General features: G+C 37.7%; 2 protein-coding genes and 1 long non-coding RNA gene across 12 annotated transcripts in view; 1 reads left to right on the top strand and 2 right to left on the bottom strand.

The window, feature by feature from the left end:
* Window positions 1-1446, bottom strand: part of ANKIB1 (ankyrin repeat and IBR domain containing 1) — a 149830-nt gene extending 148384 nt beyond the window's left edge. For all 4 annotated transcript variants that reach the window (XM_078059250.1, XM_036113326.2, XM_078059249.1 and 1 more), the window contains exon 1: window positions 1067-1446. The gene's annotated coding sequence lies outside the window, so the exon portion shown is untranslated. The remainder of the gene's footprint in view (window positions 1-1066) is intronic.
* Window positions 1447-1618: 172 nt separating this feature from the next.
* Window positions 1619-15297, top strand: part of KRIT1 (KRIT1 ankyrin repeat containing) — a 35053-nt gene continuing 21374 nt past the window's right edge. The window contains exons 1-7 of one of the 7 annotated variants that reach the window (XM_078059256.1): window positions 1619-2086; window positions 5307-5402; window positions 5500-5628; window positions 6562-6721; window positions 11997-12089; window positions 13224-13353; window positions 14891-15134. In XM_078059256.1, the coding sequence (XP_077915382.1) occupies window positions 5527-5628; window positions 6562-6721; window positions 11997-12089; window positions 13224-13353; window positions 14891-15134 (729 nt within the window). In that variant the 5' untranslated portion in view covers window positions 1619-2086; window positions 5307-5402; window positions 5500-5526. Of the gene's footprint in view, window positions 2125-5246; window positions 5270-5306; window positions 5403-5499; window positions 5629-6561; window positions 6722-11996; window positions 12090-13223; window positions 13354-14890; window positions 15135-15297 lie in introns of those variants that run through there. The other 6 variants (XM_078059254.1, XM_078059255.1, XM_078059253.1 and 3 more) reach the window with 6 other exon arrangements.
* Window positions 9229-15297, bottom strand: part of LOC118549096 (uncharacterized) — an 87124-nt gene continuing 81055 nt past the window's right edge. Inside the window, exon 4 of the long non-coding RNA XR_013442751.1 lies at window positions 9229-9326. This is a non-coding gene — a long non-coding RNA (uncharacterized LOC118549096). The remainder of the gene's footprint in view (window positions 9327-15297) is intronic.

The raw sequence follows: 15297 nt of genomic DNA, 5'->3' as shown, positions 1-15297 counted from the left end.
GGAAATACAATTGAAGATATCCACAGTTAATTCCTTTTTCAAACTAAGAAGCAGTAAGGTCATAGGCGCAAGCGTGTAACATCTGTAGGTGGCTGATCTAAATCAGTAAAAAAGTCTCTCTGAAATGAACGACTTAAAATAATATCTTACCAAATACAATCTGAGATGATCTTTAAAAATCAGGTTAGTGTTTTTTAACCACTAACAAAACTTTCCAATACAAAATTTTCCACATCACACACACACTTCGTAAATTAAGAACTAAATGTAAATCCAAAAAACCAAAAATTATTTAAAGACATAAAAACATATTGGAAATATTAGCCCTTTGTTTTTTACATTCATTTCTTAGATCTACTAGCAAAGCTATTCTGGAATGGGTCTTCATTCCAATACAAGATTGTTTAATATGTCAATTCCGTGTGAATAGAGCTTGTGAGATTCTTAAAACCTCCTCAGGAGATGCTTAATTACAGCTCTAGTTCCAATTTCCTGCGACTCTAACAGCAATGTACAGAAAAGAGCTTATACACAGTTAAGAAGGGAGAGGAATGAAGGTCCAGGGAGCGACCCATTCTTTTGTTTTGGTGGCAGACGCTGCAAAAATAAAGGTCCATCAGAGCTATCTGCACCTATCCCCACCCATCACAACGATGCAGAGCACTTTCATCCATCCGCTCAAGACCTTCTAGCCCACCAGATCCGCCGAACCCGTGGCTTTCCACGTCTCAAAAGATGGGCGGGGGAGGCTCCGAGGTCTGGGATACAGAGAGAGGGAGGGAGGACACAGATCTTTGAGGACAGAGGGACAAGGAGATGCATCTGGCTGGGGAGGATGGGACGCGCCACTGAGATTTGCAAATTCGCTGGGAGAAAAGCCCCACGGGACCGACAGAGGATGTTGCCTGTTCAGGGATGGGGACAGAGAGGGGTACAATCCTCCACAAGAGGAAGGAGACACATTAGTGGAAGACCCGTGAGGGCGTGAACTAGGCAGCGCTGAACTCGGAGCCAAAAAGGGTTGAGATAGCCTCATACACACTCGTATGGTGAAGCTGAGACTTACGGTTACTTCCCGGGCTGAGGGTAAGGGTCGGGTGGACCCCGCAGCTCTGCAGTTCTGCCACCGCCGTGGCCGCCTCTGCCTCTCGCGCGGAGCAGGTGACCTCAGGTACCCTCCCCACCCCACCCACCCAGGCGGGCGCCCCCTCCTCGCCCGCCCGGGTGCGCCCGCCGGGCAGAGGCTGCTGGGGCTGAGGGTGCGCACTAGAGGCCCGCGAGGAACGCTGCGTGAGACGGAGGCGCCCGCGACGAGGCTCAGATTAGGCGGGCGCCCCCCATCCCTCTCTGGCCGCCGCGCCGCCTCACTCAAGGGAGGGGAAGAGGGGGCGGTGGCTTTTGCCTCCGCCTCGCGGTCAAGTCCGGCTCATGCTCAAGCCCTGCGCGCGCGCACGCAGCCCGGGCCGCCCTCCTCCCCTCCCCCGCTGCCGGCTCAGCCGCTGGCGTGCCGGCCGCTGCCACCCCTGTCCTCGAGGCACCGCCACCAACCCCAGACAGCCCGCAGCCCCAGCGGGAAGCAGCAGGAACGGCAGCAGCTCGTCCGTCGACCCGGAAGCTCTTCCGCCGCCAACCGCGACGCTGCAAGGGGTGTAAACCCGGAAGTGATTTTCTCGCCCCGGTAGCGGCGGGATGGAAAGCAAAGGACTTTGAAGACCTGGAAACCCCTAATTTCGGGAGAGGGTAATATCGTGCTGAGGTGCGAGGAGAGGGAAGGACAATAAAGAACTAGTCGGCAAGAGTTTCTCCGAGTCCAGAGACCCGGGCTCTTGAGGCGCGTTTTGGAAAGCGCGGCCGAACACGCCAGGCGGCTTCTGGTGGCCACCAAGGGTTTTCCTGTCACAGGAAGTTAGGCCCGGCTGCTGGGAAACAGAAGGGAAGGAGGAATGAGAAAGCGGTGACGGCACCCCGCCCCGCAGGTGACTGTCCCACCCAGTGAGTTGAATGTAGCGGCCCGGGAGGTGCTCGGCCGCCCTCACGGGTGAGACGAGGAGGAGCGAGAACCAGACTACAGCGAGAGAAAACAGAGGTGGGAGGCTGAACTATCTCCACATCTAGTTTCTCCAGGCAAGGAATTTATTTCTTACTAGTAACGAAGAAGCCAGAGCCACTCTTGGGGTGGCAGCTCTTTGAGCAAAGAGGCGTGCACGTCCTTTCCTGGTAGTGGACGTTGATGGGTGGTGGCAGAGGAAAAACCTAGGCAGATTGTTTATTTTTGTCATTTCAGGGAAAGCGATTCACAACTTGTCATTCCAGTTCAACTCGCCTCTACACTTCTTTCCATCTTTTGAGGCTTTTGGCTTTCTTTGCTTTTTATTCATGGTGTTTTTTATCTTCAAAAGAAATCTTTGATGTAGCTGGCCTGACTCAGGATCTCCCTCCCATTCCCTTTGCACTCTCTTGGAGAGCTTCTGTGCCTTCAGTTTGTTTGCAAATGCGTCTTTCTCTCTGCATCTACAGTCTCTTAACTGCTTTGATGGCGTCATCTTATTTGGGGGAAATGCCAAAAATACAGATATGTTTTCATACAAGAATATAAAAACAATTCACTCCATGATCTTTGCCCCTTAACCCCATGCTACTGTATTAGTTGGTTCCCTTAAAATTGGGTTGCAGAACTACAGCAGCAGCTGGATATATAGCATATTTAGATACGCTAAGGATGAAATCATGCTCCTCCAAATAACCTTAAATAACCTTGGTATTCACCATAGGATTTCATTTGGTTCCCAATGCCAGTATTACTTATAGTTCCTTCTGTATTAGCCAAATTCATTGTAATTGCCTTCAAAAGCAATTTGAAGATTATTAAATATCTTAAATTACAGAACAGAATGTCACTTAACAGAAAATCTTTGAAAATTATCAGTGACACTTGTTGACCCTGATAAGTGATGATTAGTAGAATTGGTTGAAGGGACAAGGAGAAAGCAAGCTAACTTAGAAGTAGCACCGATGGTTCTTTCCTATTCTACCTTATTAATACTTCCTCTCTTTGTAGCAAAAAATAAAAGATTTTTATGGTCAGCAAATCCCTGTAGAGGAATTCTTACTGACATTTAGTCTCCATCTCTTTTAATGTTATAATGCTTTAAAATAGTGCATTGTTCTAGGAGAATGTGGAAGGATCAAGTAACTTAGCTACTCCACCTCAACTTTTTTTTTTTTTTCCTGTAAAACAGGGATGATAATGATATCTACCTTCATCAAGTTTAGGGGGAATAAAATGAATTAATATATGTAAAGCACTTAGCATAGTGTCTAGCACATAATAAGCACTGTCGGTGTTAGCTGTTCACATTATTTTACAAACATTCAATGTTGTATTCAGAAAACAAAAGCAATAAAAACTTAAGGACAGCTTGATAAAATCAAGGGAATAAAAATATGCTTTATTAATGATTTTCAACTATGTGGACAGAAAGGTTTTGTGGGTTTGGCTTGGTTTGGTTATTTAAAGTTGACATGGGTTTAAAAGATTGAGAAACATTGCTTAAGGATGGAAGAAGGTGGATCATTTTCTGTCTCAGGAACATTTTACAGAGACCTAAGATAATGTCCCATTTTTTAGTTTTTATTTATCAAGATACACTTTCCGATCATTGCTGGTAATTTCTATTAGCATGCACGTTGCAGACTGGTAAATCCTCTTGTCCACTTTGACTTCTGCTTATTAAATTTACAATACCCATATTCACATACTGAATCTTCTCTTTTTCTCTGGTGTAAAAAGGCTTTAGTTTGTTAATCAGTACTCAATATAGCAAATGGTTTTATTGAAGATATTATTTACATTTTGTTAAACAGGACTGTCTGGTATAGCAAAGAAATGTTAACAAGCCTGCCCCATGGGGACTAAATGCCATTTGCACACCTCCCCTTTCCCAGTCATAGTGATAACCAGAAATGTCCCTACATATTTTCAAATGATCCCATGTAGGGTACCACCCCCAGTTGAGAACCACATCTGCATATTTGTAAGGCCCCATTGCTTGGAACATTATCATTTATGCCTAAGCATTTTTCAGAATAGAATGAGCCATAACAAAATGCTACCTATTTCCTATACTTAGTCACTTGAACCTTTATCTAAAACTCAGTCTAAACATATTGCTGACTTTAGTTCTGCCTTTCTCTATTATTTTTAGCTGAAGTTTGTCTTTTCCAGTCCCCCTGCATGTGTTTCTGCCTTAGCAGTTTTGCCTTGATATGTTAGTAGCTTTCATTCTTTTCCTAACTTAAGCCTTTGTTTTCTTCTTTCATGTCACAGGGTATATGTATATTTCAAATATTCAAGTATGAATATTTCTTGAAAATCAATTTTTAGAATCTTTCAGGGATATGTTTACATTGTATAAAAACAAAATACTATAACCCTCATGGTTATGCCTTTTTCTATTAATCATATTTGTTTATCTTTTAAAAGTTGAGTGTACTGTGCAGTACTAAATATTCCAGAGAAATGAGTATTAATAAAGCATTGTCCCAGATTTTTTTTTTTTTTTATTGTAAGTTGACCCTCACAGGAATTGATTGCTTTAAATTGTGTTTAGAAGACTAAGGATTACTTGATTTCTCTTTTAGGTGCTTAATAGAAAAAAAAAGTTTGTGTAATCGTGCTACATATGTTATATGGTGTATTCACAATACAACGTCTTTTTTTTAAACAAGGAAGGTAGTGCTTGAAATACAGATGCTTGTTGGAAATTCCTCAATGGATTCTTAAAATTAGTCTGGGGGAAAAGTGTGTGTGTGTGTGTGTGTGTGTGTGTGTGTGTGTGTGTGTGTGTAAAATATATATTTGGAAGAAAATGTTGGGAGTTACCTAGGGAATTGGTAATGGAAGTGGAAAATATTCGTAAGTCAACATCAGAAAGATTTTATCCACTGACCACATGTTTTTGACTCTATGGTAGGCATCTCCAAGGAAAATCATAAGGTATACTTTAGCTTATCCACATGTCAAATATCAAAGTTCTTTCAAAAGATTTTGGAAAGAATGTCAATGGCAGCTGCCTATTTCCAGCTTCCAAACTATTAACAATATGACATTTACTTGTGTCATTTATGGAAAATAAGTGTGTAATATTCCAAATCACTCTTTCAGGTCATTATTTGCTTAGTATTTAGAAGACATTTTATAATCATATCACTTTTTTTTTTTTTTTTTAGGTCCAAAAGGCAGATTCTTATGCGGTTTAGACATACAAAAGTATGCATCTCCATTAAAATTTTTTTACCTTTCACAGAAAAAGAAAAAAGGACCAAGAGGAAATCTTAAAATTATAAGCTAAGGGTTTGAATGTTCAGGATTAAGATACAGTCATCACTAGCTTGTCTTTTAGGTAGTATATATATTCCAAGATTGAAAAATAAACATGTTATTTTTAAAATTGTTTTTCAAAGTGATTATGCTGATTATGTGTCTTTTAATATTTCAAGGGATTTCTGTGTTTGTTTTGTAAAACAATGGGAAATCCAGAAAACATAGAAGATGCGTATGTTGCTGTTATTCGTCCAAAGAATACTGCCAGTCTCAATTCTCGGGAATACAGAGCTAAGTCATATGAAGTGAGAACAATTTACTAACATTTTATTTGCTACCATTGAATGTCATTTTCATTTACATAAAGTCTTACCATATCCTCTAAATTCTTCTTGACAACCTAGATCTTGAAAAGGTAGAATTGATGCTCCTAGATCTCTGCCCAACACTGTCTTTTTGTCTGTTGCATGCTTTTTGACCATTTTTCTATTGATTGATAGGTATAAATTATTAGATATTAAAAGGTAATCATTTGAGTTTTCCTTATATAGATTTAGTTTTTAGTACAATTTATGAAATGGCTCTCAAAAATTAAAAAAAATTGCAAAAGTCAACTCATTCCAAATTCAATGTAAATATTGTTCTTGGTTATTTCCCTAAAGAACTCTTTTTAACAGTTCATTTTAAAATATCTTTCTACCTTTAATTAAAGTTTTAGGCAATTAAGTTACTTCTCCGTAGTCCTGAATTGTATTAAATATATTAGTAGATGTGATTGAAGCCGAAAAACCCCCGAAAAACCCTAAAACACAATTATCTTTTTTATGCAACAGATTCCAAGCATCATAGAATACTTCTACTCTAACCTAACTCCAACTAATTTCTCTAGCACTTTGCTCAAATTGCTTTTTTAAGGTTAGTTATCTGAAACCTATTAAAGGATATTGCAGAGGCTCTCAGGAGGCTGCTGCTTCAGCAGTGCTCTGGTTTACTAGTTCTCAATCCTGGCTGCACTGTTGAATCATCTGGGGAACTTTAAACTTCCAGTACCAGGGCCCCCCTCCCCAGACATTCTGATTTCATAGGTCTAAGATGAAGCTAGACATTGCTATTGTTTTAAAAGCTTCCCAGGATATTCTAATATGAAGCTGGGGTTAAGAAAGACTGCTGACTTATTATATTCTAGGGCAAGTAAACTTTATTTTAAACTTTCTCTCTTTAAACTTCTCTCATCTAAGATTTTGTTGCATGAAGTTCCCATTGAAGGACAGAAAAAAAAGAGAAAGAAAGTTTTGTTGGAAACTAAACTTCAAGGCAACAGTGAAATAACACAAGGCATATTGGATTATGTAGTAGAAACCACCAAACCAATTTCTCCTGCAAACCAGGGTATTAGAGGTAGGAAACTTTTTTCTTGTTTTTTTTTTAAATACAGTTTGCTTTAAATACTTGTAGAGAAAGATACTTTTAAAAATGTATTAAGATCAGTTTCTTTTGGTTTGCCTGGCTGGCTCAGAGTCATTACTGTGAGACTTTTAATCTTGGAGTCGTGAGTTCAAGTCCCATGTTGGGTGTAAAGATTACTTAAGAATAAAATCTTTTTTTTTTTTTTTTAAAGGGAGGGGATCAATTACTTTTTATGTTCCTTTCCATTTAAAACATACATGAGGGGCGCCTGGGTGGCTCAGTCGTTAAGCGTCTGCCTTTGGCTCAGGTCTTGATCCCAGGGTCCTGGGATTGAGCCCCGCATCGGGCTCCCTGCTCGGCGAGAAGCCTGCTTCTCCCTCTCCCACTCCCCCTGCTTGTGTTCCCTCTCTCGCTGTGTCTCTCTCTGTCAGATAAATAAATAAAATCTTTAAAAAAATAAAAAAAGTAAAATAAAAAAAACTTGACGGGTGCCTGGGTGGCTCAGTCTGTTAAGCATCCACTTCTTGGTTTCAGCTCAGGTCATGATCTCAGGGTTCTGAGATCTAGCTGCCTCCCGCTCCGCACTTAGTGAGGAGTCTACTTGAGATTCTTTGCCTCTCCCTCCTCACTGCCCCACACCCTGCTTTCACAGGCATGCACTCTCTCTCACTCTCAAATAAATAAATAAAATCTTTAAAAGAAAACTTGAAGACTCAGAAAACATCTTTTAAGGTATAGCAAAGCCTTTCAAGAAATAACTTGACTGAGCCTGGGTGGCTCAGTCGTTAAGCATCTGCCTTCTGCTCAGGTCATGATCCCAGGGTCCTGGGATCGAGCCCCACATCGGGCTCCCCACTCACTGGGAAGCCTGCTTCTCTCTCTCCCACTCCCCCCTGCTTGTGTTCCCTCTCTCGCTGTGTCTCTCTCTGTCAAATAAATAAAAATTTTTAAAAAGAAAGAAATAACTTGACTGTAATGTTTTTTTAAGTTGAAAAATAGTTAAATAAGTTGCAGTGTTAATGATTTGTTCAGCAGAGATGGGAAACCAAAGAGTAGCTTGAAAACAAAGAGAAAATACAAATCACTTTTGCTAGAAGTATAGTTCTCTAGTTAAGTATCTTTGAACTACTATTTTTATTTCTCTACTTTAGGACAGAGGAAACTAAAAACCTTGCTTCATAACTAAGTGAAAGTTGATTCATGAATTAGAATCCTATAAGCTGCCAGGCAACAGAGGTTTCTTCCTGTTTGGTCACAGGAAGAAGACCCTTTTCAAAGAGCCAAACTGAATTTTTGAAGTATTAACCTTGAAAGGTTCAGACCCCATTTAAAATATTAGGTAATATATAGCCTAGGAAACTGTTTAAAAATTAATGATAATTTTCTCAGGCTGTAGCCTCGTAAGAAGTGGATAGCAGTTAAAAGGTAGAGAAATTATAAACTATATCCACTATTCAGACATTATCATTAAGATGCTAAAGCTAATTTCAAATAGCTGTTGAAAACAGTTGTAATGAGGTAAAGCATACCTCTCTATGCCTACTTTTTGTTTTTTTAAAGCTTAGTGTTTTTTTTTTCTGTTAATCTTTCTAGAGATTGTCTAGTTTATCTGTTTCAGTAAAGAGTCTGTTTTTGTTGCAGAGATAGGGCTGAATCCTGTGATTCAAGTTATTATTTTGGGTATTTGTTCTATAGAGATAGCTGAACTGTAAGCCTCTGATTCATAATTTTTGGAGCTATCATTCACCATTTTTTACCTTTCCAATAGGTAACCTCCCCAATAGGGCCTGAATGGTTGGGGCTCTAATCATTATAACTCAACATTATAATAAGTTACTGCATAAATTTACAGATCCTTGATACACATTCTGAGTCCCACAAAGAGAATATCCTTTCCCTAATTATCAGATTGACTTTTTAATAAAATGATCTAGAAATTGATCTTAGCTAAAAAGGGGACTCTCCTTATGGGTGATCCAGGCATGTAAAAGGCTCTTTTTGGATGCCACAAATTTGTCAGTCTTTTCTACCTCAGTCTTGGCCTTCTGATAAATTTTCATCTAGACTTGTTTTACTGTTGCTAAATTGTTATAGTTACCAGGATATATCCTTAGATCAAATTCCTGAGACATATACCCAAATCATATATTTGAGCTAAGACAGACAAGTCATAATTTGCTATGAATTAGCCAAAATCTGTCACTTGGTCCATTCACCCAGAAGGGGGATGAAAGTGGTGTCAGTGTTAACAAAGATGTCCTCTGGCCCAGAGAAAGGGGTAGTACTCTTAGAAGATTTTCTGGCAGCTTTTAATAAAAGAAATTAAAATGGAGAAGTTAAACTAACTAGTTATATTAATGAGTCATACCAGATCCTGACTATCCTATTTATTGAGTAATGTATGAAATATTTTTATAGAGTAATAGGATACCTTATATAAGCATCACATAAAAATCACAAATGACTTTATAATAGCAGTGGTTATGCCTTACCTTTTTGTGTAGTGCTGTGTATCGTTTATAAAGCATCACCACACTTACTTATTAATGAAATTCTCAAATTGGTCCTGTGAGTTGGTATACGGTCATTTTCACATCTGTAAATGGAAATGCACATATAAGTTGTTATCTGCTAAAATCGTATTCCCATTAGTGGAGGAGTTAGGACAAGAATCCTCATTTCCCAACTTGTAGTCAGTGCTTTTATTTTTTTCCCCCACAAAAAAATCTCATTACATCTATAATTTGCAAAGTAGGCAGTTAAGCAATGGATCAGAACAGAGTTTAGGGATGCAGCAAGGCAGGAAAGATTAAGTGGGACAATGTCTTGGGTTAGACAAAAGAAATTGCCTCTGAAATGAGATGTTATTCTGTATCTAACACTTATATTTTCTACAAATGTCCAATTTGTAAAATAATTGTTTGGGGGCTATAATAATAATGGCCATAATAAAAATATTGACTCCATTATTTTGTGCATAAATGAAGCTGCTTGAACTCTTATATTATCTACTTGTCCATAGAAGGCATCCAGCCAGACATTCCTACTTGGGTCAGGAACAAGGTTCTCTATCTTGGAGTGGGAAGATTGGAAGAGTTGACAAAAATAATGGTAAAGGTGTCTAGATGAGAAGTTTTAAAGTGCATGACTTGTAGGTTTTTATTTATATCCCCCTTGCGGCCAAATCAGGAAAAACAGATTAAGAATGGAGGTTACAGTTCAGAACAGTAGTTCATAGCCCAATCAGATTTTAATAAAAACTGAAATTGAAGGGGCACCTGGGTGACTCAGTCTGTTAAGCATCTGCCTTTGGCTCAGGTCATGATCTCAGGGTCCTGGGATCAAGCCCCATGTCAGGCTCCCTGCTCTGCGGGGAGCCGGATTCTCCCTCTGCCCCACTCCCCTACTTGTGTGTGTGCGCGCGGGCGCACACGCTCTCTCTCTCTCTCATGCTCTCTCGAATAAAAGTCTTAAAAAAAAACAAAACTGAAATTGAGGGTGGAGGTTGAATGTTAAATGAAGGGCTACTAAACTTTAAGACTTTGCAACTTATGGGGTGGCTCAGTGAGTTGAGCTTCCGATTCTTGATTTTGGCTTAGGTCATGATCTCAGGATTGTGGGATCCTGCCCTAAGTCAGGGTCCCTGCTCAGCCGGGAGTCCGCTTCTCCTCCTTCCTCTGCCCTGACCCATCTTGTGCTCGCGCACGCGCACTCTCGCTCTCTCGCTCAAATAAAATCTTAAAAAAAGAAAGAAAAAAGCAAGCAAGCAAGCAAGCTTCTCTTCTAGTGAGTCAAGACCAGTACCATAAATCTACTGGTTCATTGTCTACAGAATGATTTGCATTATTATCAGAATGAACAGTTTTTATTAGGGCATATAATAAAATTGGCTATATTTTAACTCCTCTTAATGCTGCCTTTTAAAACATTTTCTAGTTCCCCCCCCAAAAAAAGGCAGGGGGACAAACCAAAAAACACTCTTAACTATAGAGAACAAACCAATGGTTACTAGAGAGGAGGTGGGTGGGAGGATGGGTGAAATAGGTGAAGGGGATTAAGAGTATCTTAGTATGGTGAGATTATGGGTGATTTTTTTTTTTCCTTATGCTTTTTATTTTAAATGAAATTGATTTTTAAAAGCAAAATTAGCATTTAATAAACATATATTTTCCTTCTAGCCTCTTTTTTTTTTTTTTTTTTTTGGTCCTGTGCATTGCTAAAATATGTCTGTATGTCACTCATCCAACAAATATTTATTGCCTGAATTCTACATGCCAGGTACACTATGCTAGCCAATTATGGGAATAGATATTGTTTTCATTTAATGTGATTTTACATTTATATACTCACATATATGTGGCTTCATAGTTTTTGAAACCTCATTCAACATAAATGTACTCAAATTTATACAATATTATTGGTTACGTTATTGTTATGTATTTCTTAAAAGTATTTGATTCATACTGACATATTCCTTTCCAAAAGTTTAGATAGCCATATGCACTTCTACCAGCAATATCTGAAAAAGCAAACATTCTTCCAGGGTACCTTATCTTATATTTTAAATTGCCGTCTTTTATAAGTTAAGACATTCTATATCATTACTTATTAATTTCCTTTGTTTGGTTTCTAGTGAGGATGGTGTTTCTAAAATGTTTGTTAAAATTTGGAATTGCCCACTTTTGTGAATTGCCTCTACAGAATTTCTTTATCTATTTAGTGATTTTTTTTCTTAATCATTGTGTTTTCTTTAGTGAGGATGGTGATCTGTTATTTTGATGCATTTTTAAATATTACACATTCTTCTTTCATTTGATGTTTTTATAACATGCAGAAGTTTAAAAAATTTTGTGAGCACAGGGGCGCCTGGGTGGCTCAGTTGTTAAGCGTCTGCCTTTGGCTCAGGTCATGATCCCAGGGTCCTGGGATCGAGCCCTGCATCGGGCTCCCTGCTCGGCGGAGAGCCTGCTTCTCTCTCTCCCCCTGCTTGTGTTCCCTCTCTTGCGGTGTCTCTCTCTGTCAAATAAATAAATAAAAAATCTTAAAAAAATAAAAAATTTTGTGAGCCCAAAAAAAAGTATACTTATCTTGATGAGCACTGAGTAATATATGGAATTGTCTAATTGCTATATTGTACACCTGAAACTAATACAACACTGTATTTTAACTGCACTGGAATTAAAATAATTTTTTTCTAATTCTCAAGGAAATTTATAAAATTTAAAAGCCCATTATTTTTATCTTTACTGATTTTTTAAATGGTTAGGAAAGCGAGTGGTACTAATGAAGAAATTTCCTCTGGATGGGGAGAAGATGGGCAGAGAAGCAGCATTATTTATTGTTCCATCAGTTGTCAAAGGTAAAGTCTAAGTTTTATGAATCTTTACGTACTTCTGATGCTAAGTTAAAGTCTACTGAGGAATTTAGTAACTCACATTCATAGTTACTACTATAGTACTGTTTTAAAATACCTATTTTTCAGTTAGTAGTTAAGATGAGGAAATTTATTACTTAAAAAAAGGTATTTTGATTTCAAAGTAATATTCAGCCTTCTGGACTAAACAGTAATGTTCTTATTTCTGGTTTTAAAAGTAGAATAAAGAAGTGAGGAGGGAAGCCATAATTGAAATTAAAAATTTTCAGGTTATAATAAGGGATTTTTCAAAGGATATGACTAGAAATAGATATTTCAGTATTTTAGAACATTAACAGACTATGATCAGGACCTATCTGGTATTTGGCACAAGAAGGTGTTAATAATAGTTCTAAAATACTCTGCCTGACAGCATTGGTAATATATAAAGAATTTAGATCTAATGTAAAAATTTAATTTGAGCCTTTGACATCCTGGAATAATTGAAAAATACTAAATTTCAGTGCAGACCTTTCAGCCTACTAATTTTGTGCCTTTGGACAAATCACCTCTTTAAGCCTCAGCTCTATTTGTAAGATAGGTATCTGCTTCTACTAAGTTCATTGTGCTCGAAGAATTCAATGAGGTATTAGATATGAAAACCACTTTGGAAACTAAATTTAGAGTACTGGCCTCCTATAAGGCAGCAATAAGACTGAAGATAAATTAATGACCCAGTGTGGATATGCCATCATCTTGCTGCTCACACGGTACTTATATGTATTTTATGAGCCAGCTCTAGCATTCCAGATATATATATTTTTTCCCCAGCCATACTTAGGCTAAAAAGTACAATATTTTAAAATGGTGTTGGAAATCTTATTAATCAGAGTTTTACAATATTGTTGAAGAAGAGAAAGAGGAAACAATTTCTGCAATCCTTCAAGAATATAGGTCTTCTGATTCCAAATGGATAAGGTCACAGAACTGGTCATCAATTTAATCAAGGTTTTCTATATCCAAATCTAAAAGAATTCATGTTACATTTAACTACTTTTTAAAATATACTATATAATTTTAAATGAAAAACATGCAGTTGTAAACCTTTTATATGATGGCATTATTCATTTTCTTTTTCAGATAATACTAAATATACGTATACTCCAGGATGCCCAGTTTTTTACTGCTTACAAGATATTATGCGAGTCTGTAGTGAATCCAGCACTCATTTTGCTACACTTACAGCAAGGATGTTAATAGCCTTGGATAAGTAAGAAATGCCACTAAAAATATTTTTTTAATAAATCAAATACAGGTTCATAGTAGAAATTAGCTCTGATAGAACAGAAGAAAATAATAAAATTAATAATATATATGTAACATAATGTTATGTTTTTGAAGTACAATATAAAAATGAAAAGCCCCAAAGACAAGATTGTCCTGGTTTGCTTGCAACAGCTAATCTTTTTTCAAAAATGACAAAGACTGCCCTGGATTAAGAATTAAGATTCCTAGGCGCCTGGGTGGCTCAGTCGTTAAGCGTCTGCCTTCGGCTCAGGTCATGATCCCAGGGTCCTGGGATTGAGTTCTGCATCAGGCTCCCTGCTCAGCGGGAAGCCTGCTTCTCCCTCTCCCACTCCCCCTGCTTGTGTTCCTGCTCTCGCTGTGTCTCTCTCTGTCAAATAAATAAAATCTTAAAAAAACAAAAAAAGAATTAAGATTCCTTGTTATAAAACTAGATTTCGTTTTTGGGTTTTTTTTTAAATTTTCAAGTTGAGTTACCACTGCCTTTATATCCTCTCCTACTTTGCACTAGTTCCCTTATTTCCATCCTTCCTCCACTATTTTAATAGAACTAATTATGTCTTTAAAAATAGTTAATCTTAGGAAACAAATTGAGGGTTGCTGGAGGGGTGGATGGGGTAACTGCGTGATGAACATTGGGGAGTGAATGTGTTGTAATGAGCACTGGGTATTATATAAGACTTATGAATCACAGACTTGTACCCCTGAAACAAATAATACACTATATGTTAATTTAAAAAATAGTTAAATATTGTGTAAGACTGACGAATCACAGACCTGTACCCCTGAAACAAATAATACATTATATGTTAAAAAAAAAAAAAAAGAAGAAGATAGTAGGAAGGGAAAAATGAAGGGGGTGGAAATCAGAGGGGGAGATGAACCATGAGAGACTATGGACTCTCAGAAATAAAATGAGGGTTTCAGAGGGGAGGGGAGTGGGGGGATGGGTTAGCCCGGTGATGGGTATTAAGGAGGGCACGTATTGAATGGAGCACTAGTGTTATACGCAAACAGTGAATCATAATGATGTAATGTATGGTGACTAACATAACATAATAAAATAAAATTAAAAAAAAAATAAGCAAATGACTAAAGTTCTCTGTTTTCCCTGATGCTGGGTCACATGGCTCCTCAAGTTCTGATAGATTTAGTATTGAGTTACTCTTAGCAGTGAACAAGTTGTTTCGCCTGTCATGCCTTTGTCCTTCTGTAACTACAGAGCTAATGTCACCTCTGTCTCAGGGGTTCTAATTTTAAAAGTACTTCATGTTTTTTGAAAGGGGTTTTTATTATAATGGTATATGCATTTTAAAAATAGTTTGCTGTGTCTATTAACAAAACTTTTATTATTAGTAAATGAAGTACTTAATGAACACTAGTTAAAAATTTAAAAATCTGAATGTAATATTAGAACGTATCACATCTCAGAGTTTGATGGTCTTTTGTCATCTTCATATTTGAACAAATATTTCTGTGACCTCTTCTTTCTATTTTTCCAGGTGGTTAGATGAACGTCATGCACAATCTCACTTTATTCCAGCTTTATTCCGACCTTCTCCTCTTGAGCGGATAAAAACTAATGTCATAAACCCTGCATATGCAACTGAATCAGGTCAGACAGAAAACTCACTACATATGGGCTACAGTGCACTAGAAATAAAGAGTAAAATGTTAGCCCTAGAGAAGGCAGATACTTGTATTTACAACCCTTTGTTTGGATCAGATCTTCAATATACAAACCGGGTAAGAGTTGAATGAATTTTGGCTCTGATTTCAAAGACATTTTATCTGAAATATAATTTTTTTCTAAAGTAAATATACCTATTACTAATTGTAAATGTTAAGATGACATCTAGTTAGTTGTATTTATTTAGTTTGTTTTATCAATTAAAGTCAAGTATCTAAA

The sequence above is a fragment of the Halichoerus grypus genome, chromosome 12, assembly GCF_964656455.1.
Source record: "Halichoerus grypus chromosome 12, mHalGry1.hap1.1, whole genome shotgun sequence".
Lineage (NCBI taxonomy): Eukaryota > Metazoa > Chordata > Mammalia > Carnivora > Phocidae > Halichoerus > Halichoerus grypus.
Note: the sequence above shows the minus strand (reverse complement) of the source record. Positions and strands in the feature narration are given on the sequence as shown.